The sequence below is a fragment of the Trachinotus anak genome, unplaced genomic scaffold, assembly GCF_046630095.1.
Source record: "Trachinotus anak isolate AG129_WGS33_773 ecotype Australia unplaced genomic scaffold, CSIRO_AGI_Tana_v1 ptg000010l, whole genome shotgun sequence".
NCBI classification, from domain to species: Eukaryota; Metazoa; Chordata; class Actinopteri; order Carangiformes; family Carangidae; genus Trachinotus; species Trachinotus anak.
In genome coordinates, this window is record NW_027273861.1 from 20,349,106 (window position 1) to 20,375,778 (window position 26,673).

A 26,673-nucleotide genomic window follows, 5' to 3' on the forward strand; every position below is an offset into this window, starting at 1 on the left:
ACAGAGAGGAAACTCTTCCCATCAGATTAATGGGATGAATTCAAAATTTATTTACTCACAGCACAATATTTCTAACCTCTTTATATTTAATTTTCATGTCATTAAAACTGATGTCTAAGTCAGCACTCTGGAGACCAACAGTACAGTGAGATAATGTAACCAAATCATCTGCACACAAAATGAGTAATTATGAGATTACCAAATACACAATCTGTTGTTAATGTAGAAAAAAAATGTCAAGTGCAAGCTGTTCAATAGTACTGTGTGCACACATAAGACAATGTCTATGAAAACTTTGTGTTAAACCAGACAATACAGTAGAATGGATAAGGATGAAAGGATTTGTGAATACTGTGAGCTTAGGGTAGCACAGTTAAATATGAAATAAATTCATTCATAATTCATTCAGTCTCTGCTTTCCTCTATGTCATGTTTCAGCCAAATATTGTTCTAACAATTTCAAAGTGCAATTTCAGGTTTGACTAAAATGAGGGATAGATTTGATAAGGCTTTCATGTTTTCAGTTTCAGAGTTGAACTTTAAGTGTACAATAGATAATACATCTGAATTTTAATCTGAATTACTTTTATCATGTGTAGACTGCAGGTGGAGGTTTTATTCAGACTATGTTTGTTTACATTTTTTTAAACACACACACACTTGACAGACACATGCATGTATTTGTTTACTAAGACTTAGTAGTAGGTTAGACAGTAAGTAATTGTTCTTTTAGATGTTGGGGGCTATACATATTGGATTTTTAATTTTTTGCTGATTCATGTGTATGTGAATAATAGCTGTTAAATCAGTTCATCTTAAAAATTAGCAACACGGATGGTAAAAGACAGCTTAATAATAATGAAGATATAAGATAGAAAGAATATTATTCATTAAACATATTCCAAATGCAGGGCTTTTCTTTTGCTCACTGTCACATTTGTTTAATTTTTAATGCATAGACCTAGTTTATTACAGCAGAACCTGTCAGCATAAGATTCAGTAGAAATAGGCCATTTCTTTATTAGCTAAATTTCACCTGAATAACATAAATTGTTTGACAAACCATGCAAATCACAACATTATTTCACAGTATTTCAAAAATCTGTCTTCTACTGTTTACAACTGTATTGGCTGGGATATCATGGAGGGTGGTGGGGGGGCTGCGTCTGCTGTTTTGTCTACAGTGCCGCAGCATTTTTTTAACCAGTTATTTCCACACCACTTCTTTCATTATGCTGATCTGTGAAGTGGAACGTAACGCTGGCGGAGTTGAGAGGTCAGGGGCTCCCGCTGCCTGGATACATACAGTCTAATATTAGAACATTTCCTTGATTTGTTAGCAGCATCTCTGCTGACTCCCGAGCACATGGCAACAGGCTGGCCAATAGGATTTCAGGAGACCACTAAGCCCCTCGCTCTGTATAGCAACAGTGGCATCCTTCAGTTATTTATTTATATAGGAGTTTTTTTCCCACCGACTCATTCTCATGCTTCTGTCCCCCCACTGTGCATCTACACTGTGCTCTCAAACTGTGAAAAAGAGTTACGGAGCAAGGAGTAGTGCTGCTACTTTTACTTTTGTTTTTCCTGAATAAGCTCTACTTCTTACATAGGTTTTTATTTTTTATTTATAGGATTTTTCATATTTATATACATTTTTATAGGTTTTTTTATAAAGCACTCGACCGATCAGTGGAATACCATTTGCAAGAGCAAGTAAAAGTAAAAACAAAGTGGAAAATGTCTTGGAAGGGGCTTGATTTTCATAAAGACATGAGCAGTATCGGTGAAGACAAGAGGAAATACCCAGAGGAATGACATCGTGGGAAAACGTGCCACTCAGAAGGAATGGACAACAAACAAGTGGAGAGGATCTTTAAAAGATGGAGGACACGGGAGGAGAGGTGATACGGGATAGGAGGAATGGTGTGTGTGGGGGGGGGGTGGCGTGAGGACCGAGGCCGGTGGTTGGTTTGATCTGAGCCACGTGTGTGTCCAGCCACATCTCTTCGCTGCTTCATGGATGTTGATGAAATTTTGGCTTCCTCTGCCGCTCAGTTGCTTCTGTCTTGGTCCAGGTAGGTGCGTATTGTCCTGTACTGAGTTTCATGATGATGTTTCACTTTTTCAGCCTGTCTGGATGTTACCTACACCAGAAGTTGCCATTTTGAAAGTTCAGTGCATGTTCAGCCATATCTCTTCGTCGTTTCAAGCTTAGGTATGGGACGATGGAACGCTTGAAGGCGGTGTGGAAATATGGCGCACAACAGCCGTCCCGTTTTTGGGATGCAACACTGATCGATAAAAAGCTATGACCGAATATCTAACAAAAACAAGAACACGTTCAGAGGACAGTCATCACCAGCAAAATACCTTCAGCATTATCTTCATTCTACGACTTCAATTTCCTGGCAATGAAAATATGTGAAATTTACAGCAGAGCACAACGCAACATACGAAGAGATTTTTATGTCTCTAATTTGGCTTCTCACAAATGCTAATGGATCCACCAAACCACTAATTCTACATGAGCCGAGTAAATATAATTTATGTTTTGATTAGGTAATGGCTGGAACAACCTAGTTTGGGACAACACTTTCTTCTGACTTACAAACATAAATAGCAACATATATTGTTACCAAAAAAAAAAAAGGTCATGTATGTCGTCCCACATGGATGCGTATTGAGTTTTTTTCTTTAAAAGTCCATAAGTATTAAAACATGAGAAAACAGGCTTATGTAATAAAGATCAAAGGACTTGGTTTAAGATCATGTTTAGCTTCCTGCATAATCTCAACAGAAACTGGACAAAATGTACTGGGAACATCAAGCCATAAAGACTTCATGGCTGCATACCATTGGAAGTATTTTGATGCAGACGCCATTTCCAACACTTGGACTTCAATCTACAATGCTGCGTCACGGCCATATGTTGCTATTGTTTAAACAGACTGCACAGATTTTGGTGAATTTTAAATTGATGCTAACAACCATTTGACCAGATTTAAAGGTAGAAAATTACATGCCAGAGAAGTAAACTCAGGTATCTGATTTTTTTCGTCTTTCCCAACTGCACTTTAGAATTACAGCAATTATCCACTGCAGTGGGACGACAGGAATAATGTTTACGAAAACAGATCTTAGATTAAATTAAGTTTAATCAAAATTTAAGTTAATGCCATTTTCTTCTGGCAGAGTATCAAGATTAACATCACATTCCTATAGGAGGGTGTAGGAGCATAATAAACTGCTGACTAATCCCAGACACTTGGGAGTGTAAGAGGATTTAACTGCAGTCCATGCTTTACCATGTAAAGGGTTTCATGATATAACACTATACACTATGTCAATATGTGAAAAAAAGTTAACCTTAACTTCCCAAAACACAAAATCCCATGAGATCCCAGAAATCCCAAAGGCAATATCCTATATGCTCTTAGACATTACATTCAAAGACTTTTTTCCTTTTAAAGTCATCAAAAAAAAAACATGTTTCAGGTGCAGATCATGAGTGTACTGCTGTTAAATGTTGTTCCTAGGACAAATAAGGTCTAAAGTAGTGACGCAACATGATTTTCATTGTAACCAATAATCCGTTTAAATATATTTACAGTTATTATGTTAAAGCAAATCATGTCTGTTGCACAAAGAGCATATGTTCCAGATTAACCTCTCTTAGATGTTTAATATTTTCTGAGACCCGAATGCAGCTTTTTTCTAATGGATGATTGCTTTTTTTATAATTTCATTAAGACTTGGGAATTCCTCATCAGCTGTAATAAAAACATCACAATGATCACTATTCATCTTTAATCATTTAATCTGCTCATCTTGTCCATCTGCTCATCATAATGGTAATGACAAAATTCTCCTGTTCTTAAATAGAAAGGTATACTGTTGAGCATTTCACAGTTAAACTGTGTAAGAAAGGTTGACCTTCAGTGGAATTATTAATCTTTTGAGACATTTATCCAGTAAAAATGGCAGAAATGCTTAGGTACAGCTTCCCAGTGTTACGGAGTGTTTTTAGTTTTTGAAATGTTGTGATGATATCACCTTGGCTGTTAAAAATTATGCTGGGCATTTTGCTGTATTTTCTGACATTTTATAGAGTAAAGGATTAATAGATTAATTAAGAAACTACTCAGTAAATGAATTGATACTGAAATTAAATGGTAATTATTTGCAGTCCTAAACTTAATGTTACCAAGCAAACTCTAATTTGATATTTACTAAACAAGTTTTGTTTTCCAGACATAAATTTTTGTCTGATGAAATGTATGCCAGTGTAACAGTATCGTTGTGTAATCAATTGCAATAAACGCCATTTATTTCAGCCCGTTTCACAGGAAGCCCTTAAAAATGCTTAGCCTGACAATACCAATTCCTTATTTCATACACACTGGACACAAAGTTAAAATTTGAAAAGGTGATAAACAAGGTTTTCACTGCCCCTAGCAGAAATATTATGATATATCAGTAGGTGTGATCGGACTTGTTAGAACTTTTAAGACCTTGTAACTTTCAGGCCATGCATTCAATAACACCCACCACATTCTACTGTGTCCGATTCTCAGACTCTTTTTGTGCCTTTTCTGTTTTAGGTGTGCTGACATGAGGTGACGTGTGAGTCCTTGATGAAGAAATCAGATAGTTGTGCTTCAGTCAGTAACTCTCCAGTGGGTTTACAACTCAATAACTCGTGTCAACACGGCTATGAACCAGGCACTCTGCTGTTCAGTAACCGATGGCGGTTGTTCTAGGTAGCTCCCAGGTGTGGATCCTTTTAAGCAAGAGACTGTGAAGCAGAACAGTGTTTGAATACAGAAGACTCCCCGTGTGTATAAAGGAAAAAACATACGATCTACAGGCAATGTCATCACTCTGCTGTGTGATGTGGTTAAACCAAGGGCTCAGGCTGCGGAACTTGCTCTATCACCACAACACAGGGCAGCCATGAACTCTGCACCGTTGCCCTCTCTATCCTCCGCCATGAGTGTATCTGTTAGCTGATAGTATGTGATCAACAGCACTGTGGCATCTAACATCTGCTGCTTCACCACCTCAATAAAACCTAGCTGGACTATTCAGTCTGTGTTGTGAAAATGGCAGAAGAGTGTTTCCAGCTCAGACCCCTCGACAGCAAAGGCTGCGCAGAGGACAACGAGCTCCATCCAGCTGAATTCCCAATACCATCACTATCATCCCTCCATCTCAGGGACAAGGCTGCGGTCATCAATGAGAGCGCTTACCATATGGGAGATAATCCGGAGCCCCCCTCTGTGTTTCCTGGGATGATGTCATTACCTCTTAACCAATCAAAACAGCATACAGACATATCCATAGCTCCTAGGCCTGAGCTTTCACCAGCAGATCAAGGTAAAATTTATGGGGCTATATTCAACATTTTAAGCATCAGATATGATTTTGAAATGATAGTAACTGTGAAAAGGTGTTGGCTTTCTTTAAGTGTCTTCTCTTTAACACAGGATTTCTTGTCTATAAGCACAATGTAAATTTATCTGATGCAAATTTTCTTCTTTAACTCATGTGTTCATTTGTCTGACCGATGAGTCAAAACATGATGTTAGACAGTGTTCAGTAAGTAAAGGCCACATTCAGTTTTAGTATAGGATATGAGCTGACCAGCAGCTGGAACCTTTCCAATGAGATGCATTACATGATTGTGTACAGAGATAACATGATTATATAATTATATGATAATATGATTCTTTCATCCTTAGTCAATGTACAGGTAAAGGTCAAGGTAAAGTCAACTAAAAGCATTTTTTTGATTGACCAACAGTCCAAAAAAAAAAAAAAAAAAAACAAAAAAAAAAAAAAAAAACTCTCACCCGATACTCTCACAAAAATAAATGAAAAATAGCAAACATGAATGTTTGGCAATTTTGCTTGAATAAACAGATCTGTTTCTGATAGTTGATTAATCAGCAGTAAATTATATTTCTAATTGTTTCAGTTCTAAAAACTCCACTCAACTAGATTTGGGATCGATTAGATGTACAGCTTTTCTCAGGTTTCTACAGACATGTTTTGACAGAGCTTCACTGTTTGTAGGCCCTGGCTAAATGAGTTTCCACCCTTTCTAATTTTACAACAGCATACATATGATTCCTCCAACATACAACTCCATCTGCAGCAGCGATTTAATGCATCTCCAGGCATGCCATCACAAGTGCTGAAGGGATGATTTACAGCATCCGCTAACAGCATGCCTCTCCCTACACATGTGCATCAATGCTTGTGTGTGTAGCCACCTACTGGTAAACACAAATAATTCACACATATATGCAATGCTTTCAGAAAATGCCTGACAGATAGGTTCTCACCTTTCCCCGCTTTCGTAATGCCACATTAACACATACACACACACACACACACACACACACACACACAATAAATACAATAAACACAGACAGACATGCTGGCACATCAGCCTTAGTGCTTCAGGCCGACATGGCATCTCTCTGCAGACAGCTGTTGTTTGTTAGGCGAGGCGAGGCGAGGCAAGGCAAGGCGAGGTCGGGCACTAAGCAGCACTGAGTCTGGCTGCCTGTGCCTGAGCGTTGAGGAGTGCCAGTTCTGGTATTTTAGGCAGTCAGACAGTGTCACCTGTCAACGGACTAGTCTGGACAGAGTCTCCCACATGGTGCAAGACTAAGCAACACTACGATATCTCCCTCTTGAGGCCTTGTCAGTGGTCCAGCAGTGTGTGCTGAGCAGCCAAAAAGTGCAGATAGCCACACGCAGACTGGCTTGAACTGACATCGGCGGTAACACTGGGACGTTGTATGTTTGATGTGTCAGAGTTCTTGGAGCCTGAGGTGGGCCAAAAGGACGCCGAGGCTCGGTCACACACCCTGACAGAGTTCCTGCAGGACCTTTCTTCCCTTGTTGATCATGATGATGTGTTTCCTTCCCTGAGAAACAACGTCGCCAAGGAAGGAGGTACACTCCAACATCTCTTTGTTGTGCTTGTTAGAAGTTTAACAGATCCTTTATAGATATTTAATCACTTTTAAAAAAGGGAAAATCAACAACATATGTTTATGTGACAAGTGTTAGGACATACTACTGTACCTTTTATTCCAAATGCAAGCATCATTCATATTTCTAACTCATTGCTGCCTCTCCTGTATTGTAGTTTGATCATTTTTAAAATCAGAACTTTAACTCTTGAAAGTATCTGCCTGAGGGACTATTACCCAGAAAATGCTTTCATTTCTCCCAATTGGTGGGAATTAAAAGATGATCATTATGAGTGAAAAAATGCATAATGAGGATGGAGATTATCATGAAGTATATTATCATTGTTTCACTCTTCTGTAGTAGCTCTTTATACTGAAAAATGATTGGAGGAAAAGGCATGTTTGAAATAAAAAAATGCTCCAACAATGTAGATTGTGCAGAACATGTACCCTTAATCTAACCAAAAAAAAAAAAAAAAAAAAAAAACAACTTTCAAATCTGATTTTGTGATATAAAGTTTTATTGCCCCTGTGCTCAGAACTTTGCCCGAAGAACAACATAACCAAAGCAATGGCATCGTGTGAATCCAGTTCTGATGACAATCAGTTGTCCAATGCTGAGTGGTACTGGGGCAACATATCGAGGTATTAAATATTTTCACATGGTGTGTTGATGATTTGATGTATTGCCTGCTAAATTTCCTTTAAAAGTGCTTCAAACTCATAGTGGAACATGTATAACATAAATTGTACATTATGATTTTTTGAGGCTTCTGCACCTTTTTTTTGTTCTTCAAACCTCTACATGAATTGTTTGAGACCTTCATGTCCTTTGTGTATTGTCTAGAGAGGAAGTAAATGAGATGATGAGAAACACTCCTGATGGCACATTCCTGGTCCGAGATGCTTCCAGTCAGGTTAAGGGGGAATATACTCTGACACTAAGGTAAATACTTTTTGAGTCTTAAATTTGCTGATGCAAAAATCATATTTCTTCATCAAGATTTTGTGATAAGTGCACATACCATATATACTGTTGTCATGCATTCATGACATGAAAAGGTTAGCCAAGGGTTACGCTTTATTAAGTACAACTAAATTACGGTAGCATAAGGCTCAGCATGAGTGAGAGTATTTTTAGCCTTTGAGCTGCTAATATTACAATGATTTTGTGGGATGTGGTTGTCCTACATTGAATACATTTAGTCAGATGTCAGTCATTATTTCCTGGTTTCAAAGTCTAAATTTAGTTTTACCGGTTTTAAAGTGTAACTTTATACATTTACTGGTTTCTGTCTAATTTTAGCTGAATCTGGACAGACTAGGTTTCAGATATAAAGCTTTGTTGATTAGAGTTTGGCGCAGACTCCAGCAGTCAGCAATATAACACCGTCTACGCAGTCAAGTTTTTCCAGTCATCTGTCTCACATCTGTCTGAAAAGACACACTCCAACTTTAATCAGTGCTTTCTACACCATTTTTCTAACACCTTACACTTGGCTCTTGCTTAACATGCGAAACTGTGACCCAAAGCTCTTATTAGACTTCAAGTCCATACACTGTATATTAGTTAATACTCTTCCTAACAGTACTGTGGATGAACAGATCCAGCATAGACACAGTAACACAAGACTAAAGCTGCTGACTTGCTACTTTCACTTCATGGCTAATGTAGAGTACTTTTTAATTTGGACTGTGCTGATCTAAGGCAGCATAGTGTTTTGTGCAAGCATACCTTTAGTGTCAAGATAAAATGCTTTATGAATACAGGCCCAGATGTTGGATTTGAGGGGGTGGATTGTTTTGTACTTTCCTTTACACAAAAGAAGCTCAGCCAATAGACTAAACTACTAAAAGGTCCAGGAGTCAGTATTTTCCATTGGTGCCTGTCTAAAAAAGATGCTATTATACAAAGTGAGGAGAAAATTTATATTCTTGTTCTACATGCCTTTAGCACTTGTGGCAGCTTTTAAGCAAGTTATTATTTTTTTTTAACATTTACAGGAAAGATGGTTCCAACAGACTAATAAAGATTTTCCATCTTGGGGACAAATACGGCTTCTCTGAACCACTGGGCTTCACTTCTGTGGTGGACCTGATCCAGTATTACCAGAACAAATCACTAGCCCAGTACAACTCCAAGCTGGACACACGGCTACTCTACCCCATATCCAGATACCAGCAGGTGGGTTTATGAGGCCTCCATCTATGAATGCGTGTTTTATATTACAACGACAAAATATTTTTCACTGTGGTGACTTTTTATATGTATAAAAACCTAATCATTTTCATTTTGATTTATTGTACAGGCTTATTACTAATGACGCAATTTTCTCTTGGAGTTGTGTTGGCCTATATGTGGTTTTGGCTATATCAGAACTAGTAACAGGGATAATATACATGACAGCAGTTCATTTCAAGGATGATTTTAATTATCTAAAATTTTAGCAAACCTGGAGAAAACAAATGTCACAGTTCAAAACCTTCAGTAATGTTAGTTTAGATCAGACTAAATGTGTCATAGGAGCTTTAAAAAAAGAGATTTGGTCCTAAATCTCATAATTTCTCATCTGTACAGCAGCAGGTTGTGATGGAAGTTGACATTAATGCAGTTGGAGAACAGCTGAGGATATTCCAGGATCAATACAAAGAGAAGAGCAAAGAGTATGACCGTCTGTTTGAAGAGTTTAACCAAACTTCTCAGGTACAACAGCAGCCTTATCATTGAGACTTCTTATTAAGTAAATCTGTGGTGTTATCAGGTAAAAGCAATGTCTCATGTTAATATTTTACTTCTGATTGTTTTACCACAACATAGCTTTGAGTGTAAAGGCTCTGCAAATTTGAATATTAATAAAGATTTGTTCCTTTGTCAACACAGGACCTGCAGAGCAAACGGACAGCCATCGAGGCTTTCAGTGAAATCATTCGGATCTTTGAGGAGGAATGTGAAACTCAAGAACGCTATAGCAAGGAATATATCAACATGTTCCTTACATTAGACAGCACTACAGAGGCTGATAAGTATGTTTACAAATATCAACCCTTTTTTCTAGAAATGCACTGATTGCAATTTTCTTGGCTGATTCCATTTTTTTTTTTTTTAAGTTGATTTTGGGACATTCTGATTTTTTACTTTGGTCTTTTTGTCTCTCCACCTACTCCCAGGATTCAAAGCAACTCTGATGAACTACAGTCAAGGGTGGAGGAGATCCACAACAGCAAGAAGAAGCTGGAGGAAGACCTAAGAAAGAAGGCGGTGGCTCACATGGAGGTCGACAAGAAAATGAGCAGTCTGAAGCCTGACCTTGTGCAGCTCAGGAAGATCAGAGATCAATACCTGCTGTAAGTGTAAAGCTTTAGCACCTCATGTTCTAGATCATCGATTGGTAGACAAAAGTTTCTTGTACTTATGAGCTAACAAGTGGACATGATGAAACCCATCTGAGATAAAATGTTTAGTTCAAAAACAGTCTGTCACATACCAATGACACAGCTGAGTTGTAAACATAGAATGAGCAATCAGCTGTTCTCATGCATGCTGCCACAGCTGTGGATCTCCAATATGCTCAGTACAGGGACTGTCTAATGGGAAGACTTCCTTTCTAGCCAATTCGCACCTTCTTATACAATAAATTCAAACAAGCAGTTGGGTTCTATTAAGCTTTTGTTCAGTTTGGTTCAGCTTTATACCTTTACACACATGTGCTGTTACTTTAAAACAACTAAAGCAAGGTCTGATAAAGCTGCTGCTGTTATTTTTTGCATTAACAACTCTAAGTTAGAAAAATGAAACTTTACAGGATGGTGTGCCTGTGTTGTTGTGGTAACATGCAGTCTAACTGCTGTACATTCAACACACTGTGAGGGACACTGTTATATGTTGCTTTTTGTCTTCCTTTCCCATCTTGATAGTCAAGCCTTCTGTATCATCTTTTGGTATTTTTTCAAACAGTTCAGACTGACAGGGCCACTCTTACAGCATGTTCTGCTAACATCCACATATTGCAGCCTACCAAATGTGTTTTGTCTATGTTTCAGTTGGCTCGCCCAGCAAGGCACTAGGCAGAGCCAGATTAATGACTGGATGGGTATCAGGAATGAAGAAGAAGAGTAAGTATTATCTTTTACTAGGTCAAATGAACTCACAGCCTCACTGACATTAAATGGCATAAATGGATTTGAACACAAGCTGCACAATTTTTTCCAAAGCTGCCTTTGGCAGAAGTGCTTATATACAGCTCACTGTGCCAGTTGTATGACTGGTTTTTGTTATAATCAATTAACATAGGTAAAGTGGAAAAGAACCCAGGTTTAGCTGCTCAAAGGACTGGTCATGGCATTCACCAGTGGGATCTGCATTTGCATTTATTACAGTTCCTGTAACATGTGACATCATAGCACTACTTTTTGTGCAACGTGAGGCAAACAATTAACATTTGCCTATTTCAGGAAAAAATAAAAGTGCTAAAGTTTACTGAAAGGATTCTTTAAGTAAACAAATTCAGTAAATAAAATAATGTAAACAATCCGATAGCTTTTTTTGGAGAATTGTATGCTTTAAAAGTATATTTTCAAACTAATAATTCCCCTACATCCCCATTGTCTTTTAGTCCATACACCCTGGCGGATGATACACATCAGGAGGAGAGGAGCTGGTATGTTGGCGGCATGAGACGAAAGGAGGCAGAAGAGCTGCTGAGGGGTAGGAGGGATGGGACGTTCCTCATCAGAGACAGCCAGACTCAGAGAGGCTCCTTTGCCTGCTCTGTTGTGTGAGTACTTTCAAATTTGTAAATTTTAAGTTTTTAAACATAAATGCCTGTTTTACCCCTCTTAAACCCTAACTGACCACTTGATTTAACATTTATGTATGAAGCCTTTTTTGGGACAAAGGAGATTTTTTATATACATTTCTTTACAGTGTCATGACAACACACATTTTAGCACATTGTAGTCCAAATAATCCCCTAATCTTGTCTGTGTTTGACTTATCTTTTTTTGAAAATGATAATTGTGCACAGAAGGTGACAGGTTTTATTCTCATACAGTGTGGATGGGGACGTGAAGCACTGTGTAATCTACAGGACGTCCACAGGGTATGGCTTCGCTGAGCCCTACAACCTGTACTCATCACTGAGAGAGCTTGTCCTCCACTACCGACACACATCCCTGATCCAACACAACAAGCAGCTGAATGTAACCCTGGCCTGGCCCGCTCTCAGCCAGCAGCCAAGCTGAGACACACCAGCACGCCATCCTGATGGCACTTTCCCAAAGCTTCACTGTATTAGCGCTGAGGATGCACCAATATGGACATTGTTACCAGGCCGTACCGGTTAGTGTTGTCACCATACAAGAATTTTCAAACAGTTTCAGTGCTAAGATTTGGATATGTCATAATCCTGCATTCGCATGATGTCATAGCAAACAACAAAAGAAAAAAACCCCAAAAAAACAACCACACACACACTGAGACACTTTGTTAAGATACTTGGAGCAGATTTCCAGTAATTTTCCACAGTAGTTTTAAGGTTAATTAGGTAATTGTCAGCTTTGTTAGTTAAATGCACAATACATCATTTTCTGCTGCTAGGTGTCTCTCAATCAAAACAATGACAAAGGCAGTTAATTGACATTAAGTAACGTGGGATTATAGGAATAGTCGAATATAGTTCCACGTTTAAAGAAAAAAGAAAAAAAAAGAAAAAGAGAATGACCTGGAGGGACAGCAAGTCGAGCTGCCGCTAATGTTTGTTATGATCCAAACTTCAAAGCAACGTATAGACGCAAAATGCAAATAATCAGAAATTAAAATTAAAAAACAATTATCCACAACATAATCATAGACATTTAGCAATATTCAATACTTAAAAAAAGTGCTCATAAATGTTTCATTCTCGTTGTGTTTCATTCAGAACAAAGCACATAACTGCTGGATTATACACACTTACAAACCAAGTTGTATTTGAAAGAAATGGAGGGGTTTCCCCGACCGATATAACACGCTTTTTTTCCCGCTACATTACATGAATATGTTTCAGCTTTCATACGTAGCATATCACCAGAGGATACCATTGTCCATCCGCCTAACCATAGTCTTCTTTCTGTAAATTTCTTCAGGACATTACAAATAAGAAAAAAAACATACAAAACTTGTAGCAACTCAAGCACGCTACTTGTTATTGATGCTTTCTATGTCACTATAGCATCTCTTAAAACTTACTTGATGGCAACATTTTTGGTTTGTAGAAAAATGTGACAGTCAAGGTAAAGTTTGCATACTTGCAGACTAAGTTCAGTCATAAAACACCTCAGAGTAATAATATGAGGAGGTGTTTACTGTAAAGCAAACAAAACCTTGTTTACCTAAGACACAAAATCAAAGGAAAATCAAGGCCCACAAAAGCACATTTTCTTAGGTTGTGTGCGAGGTATCAATACTGTTCGGATTAGTCAGACCCCTATTTTAAACCAGATTTCTGAAGAGTTTTGCTTGAAGTCAAAAATCTCAAAGACTTAATAAGTGTAATGTGAAGTGATAATATACTGTACAAGACATACAGGTTTCCAGTTCTGTAGGGAATGACTGAAAAGTGCCTTTAAGTGCTTCTGTTCCAGCCATCAATTTCTCTTGTAGACAACAATGTTCTGATAAACCAGATGCTGAGGCTTTGTCTAGTTGGATACAAAGCAACAATATCACAAGAATACTAAAGAACCATAAAGGAGAGTATTATTACTGACGGTAGTTGCCTGCCTGTAACTGATTGCTTTTAAGCATTATACTTACAAATTATATCAAATAGACCTCATTCCCTACATTGAATTTACATCACACTTAGTATAACAAGCTGCACACATGACATGGACCAGGTGTTTAAATTCAATTATCTGATATTTTAACATAATATCAGATAATTGATATTATGCCATGATCTGACGTGTACAGCTGGAACCTGGAAAACTAAAGAAACATGCTAAAAATCTCTGTTAAAATTATATAGTGCATTTAAAAAGGAACTGTACAGAACTACTGTTACTTTAACATATGAAGACTTCAGATTGACCAAACAGTTGTAAAATTATTGCTATAACTGTTTAACTAGTTTGAAGCCATGTTAGTGACTAGCTAACAAAGTATGATTCCAGCTATGGTGGACCAAATAATATGTTACCATATAAAGTGATAAGATTATGATATTTAAATTAACTTGTTAAGTGCTGGTACACAGCAGCAGAACATACTGTTTCTTTCTTCAAAAGTGTGAGGTATATTCAAATGGTGAATAGAAAAGTATATCAATTATGATAAATATCCCTTAAAATGTAAATTGTTTACATTTCAGGCCTATCCAAGTCCCTCAAGCCCTGGTTATGTAACTGGGATCTGATCTCATTTAACTGTGCACTTTGTGGGTGAAGATGAAGTGGTACTTGTGGGTTACAGTGAATCATTCAAACTACTTTTATAGGGGAAAATATTTAATAATGAATTGTCAGTTTTGGTTGGCCACTAAAGTCAAGGAAATTAGAGTAGTCAATGATACATTTTGTCACTGGTTTGATCAGAATAATATTTTTCTGTATCATAGTTTTTTCTGTTTAATGGGTTGCTATAAATGGACTTACCTCTTAGCAGTCATTAGTCAAACACATGTTTGATGCTTGTTGCTTATGTACGTTTGAAGTTATCAGTTCTGTCAGACTGTTTATTGCCATGAAGGGAGTTGGAAAAATGTGTCCCATTTCTTCTTTGTGGCAGTAAAAAGCTGTAAAATGTTTGATTCTGCATGCCATTCTTGTGTAACAGATAGGTGTTATATGTATTAGCAATTATAATAGGGACGTTATGGTCGTGTACTGTTTTGATACCAGTTATGGTACCAAGTTCACCACCAGCTATAAAAAGATATGTTTTGTTACCTTTGTTTTACAGTAAGCCATGTTCTGCAAAAGTTTGTTTTTTTTTCCTGAGATCAAACATTAGTCTTAAGTATGGGTGTACTGTCCATACTGTATGACTGACTGTGACATCTTCTTTTTCAAAGCAAATGAAAAGCTTTCCCGTTGGGTGTGGTCTACTGTACTTGTGACCACATAAATCTGTAATATAGTGTTGCACAGTAGTAAAATGTAAAATGCTGCACTGAACAGGTTGTGTGACACAACCACTAGATAGCGATGCAAGCAGGACGTTTAACCTGTATGTAGTTACTCTTTAAAGCTCGAATCAAAGTTTGAAATTTTGGACAGCTGTTCACACCACTTTGTAATACCTTGTGTTAATGGACAAATAGTACTACACTCACATGTGTAGAAATGAAGACTCTGTAACAGTGGTGTAGTCTACTTAGCATACTATCAATTTTAGCAACATACTATTCATATATTACCACTTGTCAGACTGTTGCGCTTTCATCTTTTCAGCCTGAATCTCCTGTCTCACAGAATGTTTATTACATTTTTTTAAATCTCTAGTTACTTGTTATACAGTTAAGATGGACTGACGCACTTAAAATTACAATTATCGCTTAAGGCATGTAGGGTCCATGGCTGGTATGTGAAACCAAAATGTTGATGTCTGTATCTTGGCATTCAAGATATTATTATTATTTTTTTTTTTTTTTTTTTTTTTTTTTACTTTTTGCACATTGAGATTGAGTGTTAAATTCAGTACATCACTGGAAATATTATTTTTCTAATTTTTTTTTTTTTTTTTTTTTTTTAAAAGAAGCTTATCCCAGTTAATTTTGTAGCAGGAATACAGAAAAAGTATACAGTCTATATGTGCACAAACAGACTACACCACTGGTTTGTGGAGTTCAGATTTAAAGCATAGCATTTGCACACAAGTATCTCATGTGAGGTGGAGATACTATAACTGTCTTTATGTAAATCCATCCTGTTTCTGAAGCAGGTGGACATGTGGTGGTGCTAAATATGGACAAGTTGCTGATGAGATTGATATGTTGTAGCACTGACAAAGCACTAATGAGTTTAGTTTTTTTTTTTTTTTTCTCCCTATGTGGCATCTTTAATGAGCAGACCTCTTACTAGTATTTAGTTCTGTAAAGTAAAAGCATCTTTGTATTTTTTAACTGTTTGTGCACAATCTGGTCTTTTTCTGTCACTGTCAATTTTTGTAACTTAAATGTTTTATCACTGTGCAAACAAAAATGAACAAACAAGACACCGAAAACACACTTCAAAATCATAACTGTTTTGTAGGAAACTGGTGTCTCATATCATAAGATGGGTGTCACAATCTACTTTCAGCTGAAGGTTTTTCATATCATGGATAGTGTGTTTTGGCAAGAACCTTTAGGTGCTATCATTTGGTTTGGCATTTAGTTTCAGAGTTTATCTCTTATTTTGAAGAAATCATGTTAAGTAGTTCTTTGTCCAACAAACTAATTTTTCATAACCTGTGATTATGAAAGTGTCTTAAAGCAGTCTGAAATTATTTATCTAGATAGGTACTTGAGAACTAGCTATTTAGGTAAGCTATTTAGCTAGCCTGTTGACCTTTCAAAATATGACTAAATGAAAGGAAAAATATGTGATTGCCATTTTTATTTTCAGACTTTTGTCTTTTTTATTTGAATTCACCAGTTACCTAAAACCCCTTACCAAGGAGGATTAAATTCAACAAGATTTCTTCGAGCACAAAAGTTTGTTTAAATTTTATGCAAGATACCATGAATTTTTGGCATGGAAGACTGAATCAGCCTAACTGTTCAATTCAATTCAATTCAATTTTATTTGTATAGCGCCAAATCATAATATACATTATCTCAAGGCAATCTGTTGTGTGGACGCTAACAGTCTTTGTGTGGCTTTGTTTGGCCATTTACTTGGGTTGATGATAAGTGAAGGGCTTGATATTGTGAGATGCAGCCATGATTGAATAAGAGCTATGTTGCAAGTGTTAATTAAGGAGGCCATGATGTTGGTCAGGTTCTCTGGCAATGGTAATAGTATTTAGCGGTAATAATGTTAGGTTTAATTCCTAGAAGGGGAATGTAGTTTTTACATAGTTCCTCCTCCCTAGGAATTATAGTGTGTGGTGAATAGGTGTGTTTAGGTGCAGCGTTAGAAATAATAAAGCGAGGGAAGTGGTTTTGTAGGTACAGGTAGGTTTAGTGTGGTACTTATTCAGTATTATGCAAGAGATTTGTTGGAGGTTAAGTTTCATAAGTATAGGAATGGTTATGTCTATTATGGGTTTGGTGTAGTTGGGTAGGGTTAAGAGGAAGGAGACTGGTAAGTAACTGATATTTGCACCAACACAATGCTTGGCTGCCATGCAAAGGCTTGTCTATCCCCATCAACTTTCTTCCATGCCAATAATATGTTGGGATCTACTTGTAACATTTGTCAAACAGAAACCACAACATTTTAGGAGATTTGTTTGTTTTCCTATTTACCTTGAGTTATATTAGACATTAGTTATCAACTTTTTTAAGTGTTTGAAATCCAGGGACTTGATATATTTAGAAAGGTTTTATTTCACTTTGAGTTGTGCATACAATCAAATACCTCTACTTGTGTCTGCAGTCTCTGCATCGCATTCAACTTAGTACCTGTTAAAATGGTGTTTCTGTAACTTTGACTTCCCCCCCATTGTGACTGTCTGGACTGGTCTTTCTGCTTTAATCTAAAGCATTAATTACCTTTAGTTAATAGCCTCTTGCTGTGAGAAGATACTGATATTGTAAACGTTTACTGTAATGATTATGCAACAACATTCAACTTTTTGTGTTTAATCAGGTATTAAAATAGCTTCAATTTCTGAAGAAAGCCAATGGTTTCAAACATTTTTTGTTGGTGTAAAACCTGACTTTACCTACAGAACATTATTCTTCATGTATGCACTTTCAGATCCCCAAATAAATTTGAGATGATGGTTTAATGAGTTGTTACGAGTATTATTTTATAACCTGAGGATTTTCAACACTTTTCCCCACACAATGTATACCATAAATATTATTTGTTTATATTTGGCCAGCAACTAAATGCAACATTTTAGATCAATCTGCAGTTTTTTTTTCCACAATTAATCAGCCTAATTATTTAATCTATAAAATGTCACAAAATTGTGAAAAATGCTGATCATAGTGTCCTACAGCCTTAAGTAACATCTATAAAATGTATTGTTATCAACTAATTGCTTAATTGACTAATCTTTGCAGCTCTTATTTACATACTAAGCCTGTTTTAAAGCAAAAGTGCCACATTAGACACTATAACTACTAAAGACTCCATGTACCACAGTAACACACATTGTGGCTGTACAAGCATCAAGCAAATTCAAGACTACAGATTTACTGTATGTGGCAACCTAAGGTTTACACCATGTATGCAATATTGTAAAGTTTACTGCACCATGCAGACATAAGCAATCGTTGTATGTCAAATGATAGCTACACCAAAGACTTCAATACTAATTGCCTGCAGAGAAAACAGCAGTGACAAGTCATTCATCCAGCTTGAATCACCTTATGTAGCCAACCACCACTTCTGCTCACTGACCTGCTGCTGCTCCACTCAAAGCAACCTAACAACCCAGGCCACTGTCAAAGGGCAACTACACTGAGCACCCATAGTGAGCACCAGAAGACAAGAGACACAGTACAACATAACAATGTATGAAAAAGATTGTCATGATGTGTATCACAAATTGTACAAGAATGACAACTTGCACAACCTGTGGGCGGCTGAGCAGACAGAAACCCTTGCATCATTCAGGGTTGCTTCAGGATTCACAAAGTTAATACTCATTCAGATACCTTCTCAATACCACATAGAAAGCGATTTAAAACTTGTCCCGCTTTTCATACAGACCAAAGCAATGAAAATATCAGTCAAATCGGGTGCATGCTTTAATATTATCACACATCACATTTTTGTCATTCCTTCCCAGCTGTGACAATTCCTGCTATCATTAATTAATCATTAAACATGACCTGGATGCGGATGAGCAGCATCAAGGATGCGTGGATTAGCCATTTAAAAATAAAGTTTTGTATTCAAGGTTTTGTTTTGTTTTTTTTTTTGGGGGGGGGGGGGTGTCAGGGATCTTAAAGCTCTGAATGCTTTAACTTTTAAAGAACTGTAAGTATCCTCAACATTAACATATATCCAGTCACCAAAAACATCACCGAATGACAATAATATTCATCTTACCTTTCGATGCGCTTCCTTTAGGTCTTCTGATGCAAACTCTGCTGAATTGTCTGGAGCTCATCAGGTTATTAGACAACCTGCCAGTTCAAGGTCACAACTTTCCCATACCGTTCCCACACCGAGTCAAAGCATCATACCCCAGCTGCTAGAAGAGAGTATATAATCCAATCTTTTGATGCCGTTTGATGGGGAAGCGGCAGAGCAACGGGCCAAGGGTAAAAGAACATCATCTTCACGTATGAGTGGCCACTGCAATGGTTTTCTGAATCCAGTTGTCCACCACCATTTTCGCTGTAGCTTCCTTCTCGCCATTTCTGTTAGCATGGAGTAGCTTTGTGCTAATGAGTTCACAGTCACTCTGTACCATGGATATATTATAAGATCTTATACATCCATGCTCTGTACCCCACCATTGTCGGGAAAACCCTTGTTTAGTCCGGTAGAAGAGGCCAGGAGGTGAATTTTCCTGCCACCTAGCAAATTAGCTTCCATTCCCGTACACAACTGCTGGCGGTTGGGCCATGGGAGCCATCTCCGAAAAAAATAAGTTAACATTTTTTAACATTTTCATTTGGTCTTATGGGCTTAGTTAGGTTAATTTACGGCTCTTGAGTGGCTTTCTGGGTCGATTTTTAGGCGTTTATAAAGTAACAAAACCCTGCCTAAATCGCAGGTGAATTCTATTAAACCAACCTGGACTAATCCAAACTCCAAGATGGCGTAGATTGCCTCTCCTCAACGGTTTTTCCAGATGCTTTTTTTTTTTTTTTTTTATCACTTTTGTAAAGAACTGACACACTTCCATGTGGTTTTGCGCCCATATTATAATCAAAATTTGGTTTCTATTATGGTGCTTGTTCGTAAAAATGTAAGCATCTCATAATTTTGTGTTTTTCTGCTAGCATTCATTAACTACAGTTCCCATATGGCTTTGCTTTCAAATTCCACTTCACTGGAGTCCCTATACAATTTATGATTATGATGTATTCCAGACACTTATAAGCTTATTTTCCTGACTGAGAGCATTTAATTTTATTACAAATAATTGCACATGCTTACAGAAACTGTTGTGCTCATGCGAGAAGACTAAAAGGAAGGTCAATCACCAGAATATTACCCACTATTGAAGGTAGAGGCTTGGTCACCATTAAAAGTTGACATAATATATTTGAATCTTATTTTTTCTTCTTCTATTCACCATTAACATTTGCCACTTCACTCTCCACGATTGAACCGCTCTAATGAATCCCAATTTTGAACTGCAAGTAATTATTTATTGTTGTTTTTCTCCTATTCACGGAGCTAGAAGCAGCAGTGTCCAAGGATCCCTGAAGGCAGCAGCAGTCAATCACAGCTGGCGTTAATCAGCTGCTGATGGGGCTGATTAGGCGGCTCCGGGGAGGAGCAGCCTCACCCCAGTCTGTCCGCCATCCTCAGTGCGGCGTCTGCTTCTCAACTGATACCAGACATGAAGCTGTCGGGACTGCTGGCTGTGTTTTTGCTCCTCTGTACTCACAGGAGCGGTTTGGGGATATCTCATCCCAAACCATCCTGCCGTTATCCCCCATCTCAGTGGTGTCGATCGCTGGAGATAGCGATAGAGTGTAAGGTGAGTGAAGTAAACAACTTGGGGTGTACTTTGCTTAATTTCTAGCGATGAAAAACAGAACTGAAGACCCGACAGTATTTTTTTTATTATTTATTTATTTTTTGCCATTTTAAGATAATGATGAGGATTACAAAGGAATGGGATAAAAGCAAGGGGTATTATCTTTTACTACATTGTCCAAATGGAAGACATTTATAAATATAAATCGTTTATAGTGCTATAAACTTAGAAAATTCAGCCAAACACCTCAAACATTTTTTTTGTTTTCTTTGTTGTGCTTCATGGCCTATTTTGCTCCAAGTTGGCTACAGACTTTTTTAGTTTTATTCTTGTGAGTAACAGTCATCTCATGTCCTTTATCAATTTCTGAAATGCCAAACATAGTTTCTTTAATGTATGTGAAAAGGGGGGGGGGGGGTTCTTAAAAAGTAATTATTGTATCTGTTCTGGAGAAAAATACATTAAGCACAATAATATTAATGTTATCATTTGAGCATCAATGAATACAACTTTCAGTTCACTCAAGTTCAAAGTTTCCCTGGTTTGCATCTAAATGAGAGTCATGCTTCAGAAATTGAAGACCAGACGCTCTTCATGTGACTAGCAGAGCAACTCTGGGTCAAATGGCACAAACAGTTAATCTGTTTAAAGATGAGCAAGGGCTGGAAAAAGCTCTGTATTGCAAAATTCTCTATCTTACAATACCATAACCACCTGTAGCAAGTCACCAGTGAAAATGCTTGTTTGACCATTAGTTCGAAGCCCAAAGCTTTAAAATGCACAATGTAATGAAACAGAAAAGCATGAAAGAAAAATTACCAATCTAAATTGACTTACTGTTTCAAAAGTGAATTGCTGACTTTGTTTTTACTCTTGGACACAATTGGGATCTAGTCCACCAAGTGTTTGACTATCAAACAGTCAAAATTTCATGAACATTGTCAGTGTAAGTGGTAAAAGAGCAAAAGGCCAAGAAGCCACTTACTGTTGCAACGTACAGTATGCAGGATTTCATTTGTCTTAGCTCATCAGGAGGGTAGCAGTGTTCATGGATTTATATTTGACTATGTTGTGACACATTTGCTGCAGGCATAAAACTTGTAAGACATGTTACAGTCTTGTTTTTTCCTTATAGGTTCAGAAGCAGTGCATGGAGGTGAATGCTACCAGACCAAATCAGGCTGTTCCTCCAGTATCTGTTACTCTGTATTACGAGAGCTTATGTCCAGCCTGCAGAGTCTTCATCTCCCAGCAGCTGTTCCCCACCTGGACGATGCTGCAGGATATCATGACTGTCACTCTGGTGCCCTACGGGAATGCCAAGGTACACTGATCCTTGTCTTCTGTTAACACACACAGTGGCTTTAAAAGTTGAGAAGATTTTGTCATCTTTGGAAGTACCCCTGACAAATTCTGCCAAGAAAATCTTCACCACTGTAAAATACACCTAGAAGTGAGACTTGTATTTGTCTTGTAGGAGCTTCCGTCAGCAAATACTCCCTTCACCTGTCAGCATGGAGAGCCTGAGTGCAGAGGAAACATAATTGAGGTTTGCACGTTTCATAACCTGTACCTCTACCATGTTTTATTGACACAAAAGCATGATGACTTTAAATGAATTACTGTGCTCCCCAGGCCTGTATCATCCATTTAACGGGACGTGTAGCACTTCACATCATCTACTGCATGGAGTCAGCTGCAGATGTTCTCAATGCTGCACACCCTGTGAGTTTCTACAGAAACAACTGACCACAGTATTCAGGGATTTTTGCATTGATTTGAAAACTAATAACATCCCAGAAACCCTTGCTGGAATGTACTGGATGTGTCTCCTTGGTGAAGCTGACTCTGTCCTGTTGTCTCAGTGCCTCCAGCTCTACGCTCCCTCCGTCTCCTGGTCGAGCGTCAACTCCTGTGTGAAGGGAGGCCTGGGATACCGGCTTATGCATGCCAACGCTGTCATGACCAGAGCTCTGATCCCCGCTCACACACATGTCCCCTGGGTCACCCTCAACGGGGTAAAACACTCTTGGCACTCTAGACCACTTACAGTATTACAAAAATTAGTGTTTTAGATCTGTTATTTAGTTTTGTTGGCTACAAAGACATAAAATACAAAGTCTGAATCAAATTTTCTGACACCAGTTAGAATCTGATGATAATAGAGATGTAGCTTCTTCTGCACAATTAATAGCAAATTTTCTCCACTGGTACTGACAATAGAAATATACAGAACTTTCATTACTTTTGTTGTAATAGAAAACAGTGTACACATCACGCAGAGAGATCATCTTTTAGTACTGTAATCAGAATATTAAATATTAGTTGTGCAAACATTTCTTTAGACTCAGATATAAGCTGATTTGGGTAAGTTAAAACTCAATGATAAAGTCACTTTTAGTTTACAAGTTAATTAAAATAGGAGTTGAAAAAAATTCCCTCATGATACTGGAAGGTCATTTAATTATCTGGTTTCTGTGGATTGTAAATGATGGATGAAATATTGAATTCACTCTTTTGTATTAGATAGTATTTATGTAGTATGTGTATGTACTTGTACGTGTATATAGCTGTGTCACAGGAATGGGTAAACTGGTTGCCACCTTAGCAAATGGAAACGCCAAATTGCTCTGCCTTTGGATTTCTAGAGTTGCTGATGAAGCTCTGTACATTTGAGGAAATAGACAGAAATTAATAAATGGCAGTAAAAATGATAGACTGATGCATTGCAGGAATACACAGAGGAGAATGAGGACAAGGCGATGTCGTCCCTTTTCCATTTGGTTTGCCAACTTTACAAGGTGAGGACTTGGTTTTTTTGTTTTTTTTTCCTCTTCTAAATATATATGTGTCTAAAGTGGTTAGTGAATCAATATGTGCTGCATTTAAGATTTTTTTTTTTTTTTCCTTTTTAAGATAAAAAACAACAAAAAAAAAACTAACTCTTATTTACATTAAAACTATTTTCATGACAATATATATTAGTGCTATTGTGGTGAAGTGTGTTTCATCTTCTCTTTGTCAATGTTGTTGCATCTACAGAACTTCAACCTCCACATTTATAAAGTTCTTCTCTTTCTTACTACACTTTTTAATGTAATGAGCTGGGATGTGACTGTAACTCTGTTGTGTGTGTGTGTGTATAGGGGGTGAAGCCTCCAGCCTGTACTGGAGCACCAGTCAGACTGGACAGAAGCTTCTGCTGAACACAACAAAATCGACTTTAAAATGTCTGTGTGCTGCCTGTGGGAAAACAGATGATCATATATTAAACATGCATAATGTACAAAATAACATCACTATATATTACACTAATGAGTTTTTATTCAAGAAAGCTTGCAGTTGATTTAAAAAAAAAAGTGGATATGAGATCATACCGTGAGATTTTGGGTCTCTTGTACTTTGATGGGATTTTTGGGACCAGACTTGAAAGTGAAATAATTCTGACTTGTCTTGAATGTAGCTCTTGAGTTACATTATTTCCATTTGAAAAATGTTGTTCCTTAGGCTGACTATTTAAAACAAAGAAATAACAAAACAACCAGTCTGATTTAAATTTCCATATAATTTATTGGCATTTTCCACTTAAAACACCCTGAACTCCCGAGACTCTTTTGGCTTAAAATGAGAAACAAAAATATATTTTTCTTAGACAAAAACATTGGAGTGGCAGATGTATACATACTTGTAAAGTATACTTGATTTTTAGGCTCCAGAACATAAAATTAAATGTCCTATGTTACAGTACTTTGTCTCGACAGAAATGTTTTGAAGAATAAATATCTCTTATAGAAGTTTGCACAATACAGAGGCTGAGAAAACGAGACGGCATGTACATTAATGGTGGCAGTATCGGAGCAACACAATAGCGGCGCGAGAGCAGAATCTGCTGCTCGTCAACACATTTAACACTGTATGGCACTGATGTCTTCCTGTAAAGAGCCACAGTGCTGAATTTGACATGCCGAGTAAATGCCTCAGATACTGAGCTACACACTCCACATGCAGATGACTGAAAACTGTTGTGCACTGGAAAAAGATATAAAATGTTTAAACATCCCACATGATGGAAATGCCATGCTGAACTTGTGCATGTGACCATTTTTCCTAAAAAAAACTTTACATTTCTGTTCATATCAAATGGAAGTGCTTTAAAATTGAGGACTTTCAGAGTAAGACTAACTGTAATTTAGTTTTAAATGCAAACAAATCTCAATTCATGTTTTTCTCCAGGGTCAAAAAATATAGATTTGAATAATCTCATCACCACTAAAAGTGGCACCAATATCGAAAGAGTCACAGTATACAAATACCTTGGCATCTGGATTGATGAGAAGCTATCCTTTAAAAATTGTGTCAAATTTGGTGAGTAAATTAAGGCTGTTTATTTATTTTACAATCACTTTTAGATCATCCAGTAAACACATGCTTTGGCTGCAGCTCTAAAGTCTCAGGTTCATTACTGGTGATGCTTAAAACGTTAATTTAAAGGTTGTGTGGTCCTCTTGGTGAGATGTGTGATTTGCATATGCATTTGTTTATTTACAAGGCCATATTAGAAAGCTGCCCTTATAGATTACTTCCATGCTAGTTTGGTCCAGTGGACCACATTAAAGCAGGACTAATGACTGGCTTTAGATCCATGTCCCTCGAGTTCACACTGAGCTTAGAAGAGCTACATTTGGCTTCTTTAAACCACCCACCTGGAACTCACTACAAAACCACTTTAAAAACAAATTTGTTGGTACCTTTTGGTCATTTAAAATCCATAATTTCTAGCCTTTTAACTTCTGTTTGTACCTGGTTTTTAATTGATTGATTTTATTCAGTAATTGTATTCATATGTTTAAGTGATATTCATCTTTTCAGTTGTATAATTATTTTGTATCTAGATGATGTCATTGTAAATGAGGGCTTTGCCCTCAATTATTGAGTTTTAAATAAAGATATTATTATTAATAGCATAAAGTGATTAATTTGTCCTATCTTTGAGTTGTATGTTGCTTTTCTGATCAGCCACAGTGGCTGTTGTTGCTTGTGCAAACTACCCAGGGCTTTATTTTATTCCATACAAACTGGATAAGTAAAACCTCATGTCCCTGTGCGTAATGTTGTAAAAGAATAAGAATTAATATTTCAATTTTTATATTTTAAACACTACATAAGATATATTTTCAAAGGTTTAATATTAACTTGTTTGGTGTTTGAGCTCCTTTTTCCATCTTATTAAACACTGACACGTTATCAAAATTTACACTAACTTGGGGAAAAGCTGTTTAACTAGTGTTAAGAAGTCTGAATTATTGGGTCAGCTCCAGTGATTACGGGTGGACTAGGAAGTTTACATTACACGCACACTGAAATATTTACAGACATTTGGTGTCTCTGTTTGGTGGATGAAAAAAGGAAGAAGATCTTAATGGTTAAGTTGTGGTTACAGTACCACAGGGCAACTTTTTAGACAGAGTAAAAACAAACTGACAGTTTTTAGAGCTTATCAGTGTGGGTAAAAAAAAAATCCTAGGGTTTAATCATCAGGGTGATGCTGAAGAAAAGGCCACAAAGAGTTCATCACCTTTCATGGCAACCTGCGCACTAGATTATTTTTTGTGTTTCTTGTATAAATTTTGTCCTATTGACGATGCTAGAGGTAATGTCTGAATTACCCAAACAAATGCTCTGCCGCTGCTGAGGTTAACATTGCATTTTCATCATAAGCATCTATGGTAAATTTTTTATTAAATTAAGTATGTAGTCCGACAACATGGAGTCTAAACACAGGTTTCACATTACTGAATTTCTCTGATCATCATTTGATTGCTTTTATTGTAAATAAGATTTTTTCTGTGAAATGACAGAATAAAATGTTCATGTTTTCTGACATGA

General features: G+C 37.2%; 3 protein-coding genes across 6 annotated transcripts in view; 2 read left to right on the forward strand and 1 right to left on the reverse strand.

The window, feature by feature from the left end:
* LOC139625955 (GTP cyclohydrolase 1-like) overlaps positions 1-20,226 on the reverse strand; it is a 29,236-nt gene extending 9,010 nt beyond the window's left edge. The window contains exon 1 of one of the 2 annotated variants that reach the window (XM_071486052.1): positions 19,179-20,226. Coding sequence is in view for 1 of the 2 variants with exons in the window: in XM_071486051.1 (XP_071342152.1) it covers positions 19,179-19,239 (61 nt within the window). In the remaining variant the exon portion in view is untranslated. The remainder of the gene's footprint in view (positions 1-19,178) is intronic. The other variant, XM_071486051.1, reaches the window with a different exon arrangement.
* On the forward strand, positions 17-12,700 carry LOC139625953 (phosphatidylinositol 3-kinase regulatory subunit gamma-like). 3 transcript variants are annotated; one of them, XM_071486048.1, is made up of 12 exons: positions 17-2,078; positions 4,605-5,379; positions 6,829-6,969; positions 7,529-7,634; positions 7,837-7,935; positions 8,994-9,174; positions 9,568-9,693; positions 9,871-10,013; positions 10,158-10,334; positions 11,031-11,102; positions 11,603-11,764; positions 12,041-12,700. In XM_071486048.1, exons 2-12 carry the CDS (start codon positions 5,106-5,108, stop codon positions 12,228-12,230), a joined length of 1,671 nt encoding a protein of 556 aa, XP_071342149.1. In that variant the 5' UTR covers positions 17-2,078; positions 4,605-5,105; the 3' UTR covers positions 12,231-12,700. The 3 variants fall into 3 exon arrangements, with proteins under 3 accessions (XP_071342149.1, XP_071342150.1, XP_071342148.1); XM_071486049.1 differs by having other exon boundaries at positions 18-5,379; positions 9,571-9,693; XM_071486047.1 differs by having other exon boundaries at positions 19-5,379.
* A 334-nt stretch (positions 20,227-20,560) lies between the features above and the next one.
* Positions 20,561-24,163, forward strand: LOC139625954 (gamma-interferon-inducible lysosomal thiol reductase-like). Its single transcript, XM_071486050.1, has 7 exons — positions 20,561-20,787; positions 21,923-22,111; positions 22,265-22,336; positions 22,423-22,512; positions 22,653-22,805; positions 23,520-23,588; positions 23,934-24,163. Exons 1-7 carry the CDS (start codon positions 20,647-20,649, stop codon positions 23,991-23,993), a joined length of 774 nt encoding a protein of 257 aa, XP_071342151.1. The 5' UTR covers positions 20,561-20,646; the 3' UTR covers positions 23,994-24,163.
* Positions 24,164-26,673: the final 2,510 nt, after the last annotated feature.

What these genes read in the sequence shown, in the direction of transcription:
- LOC139625953 (XM_071486048.1), top strand. Translation starts at nt 5,106, where the DNA reads ATGGCAGAAGAGTGTTTCCAGCTCAGACCCCTCGACAGCAAAGGCTGC. An exon ending in AGTTTAACCAAACTTCTCAG is followed by an intron (nt 9,694 to 9,870) that starts GTACAACAGCAG and finishes TTGTCAACACAG; the next exon opens with GACCTGCAGAGCAAACGGAC. An exon ending in ATCAGGAATGAAGAAGAAGA is followed by an intron (nt 11,103 to 11,602) that starts GTAAGTATTATC and finishes ATTGTCTTTTAG; the next exon opens with TCCATACACCCTGGCGGATG.
- LOC139625954 (XM_071486050.1), top strand. Translation starts at nt 20,647, where the DNA reads ATGAAGCTGTCGGGACTGCTGGCTGTGTTTTTGCTCCTCTGTACTCAC. An exon ending in AGATAGCGATAGAGTGTAAG is followed by an intron (nt 20,788 to 21,922) that starts GTGAGTGAAGTA and finishes TTTTCCTTATAG; the next exon opens with GTTCAGAAGCAGTGCATGGA. An exon ending in TGGTTTGCCAACTTTACAAG is followed by an intron (nt 23,589 to 23,933) that starts GTGAGGACTTGG and finishes GTGTGTGTATAG; the next exon opens with GGGGTGAAGCCTCCAGCCTG.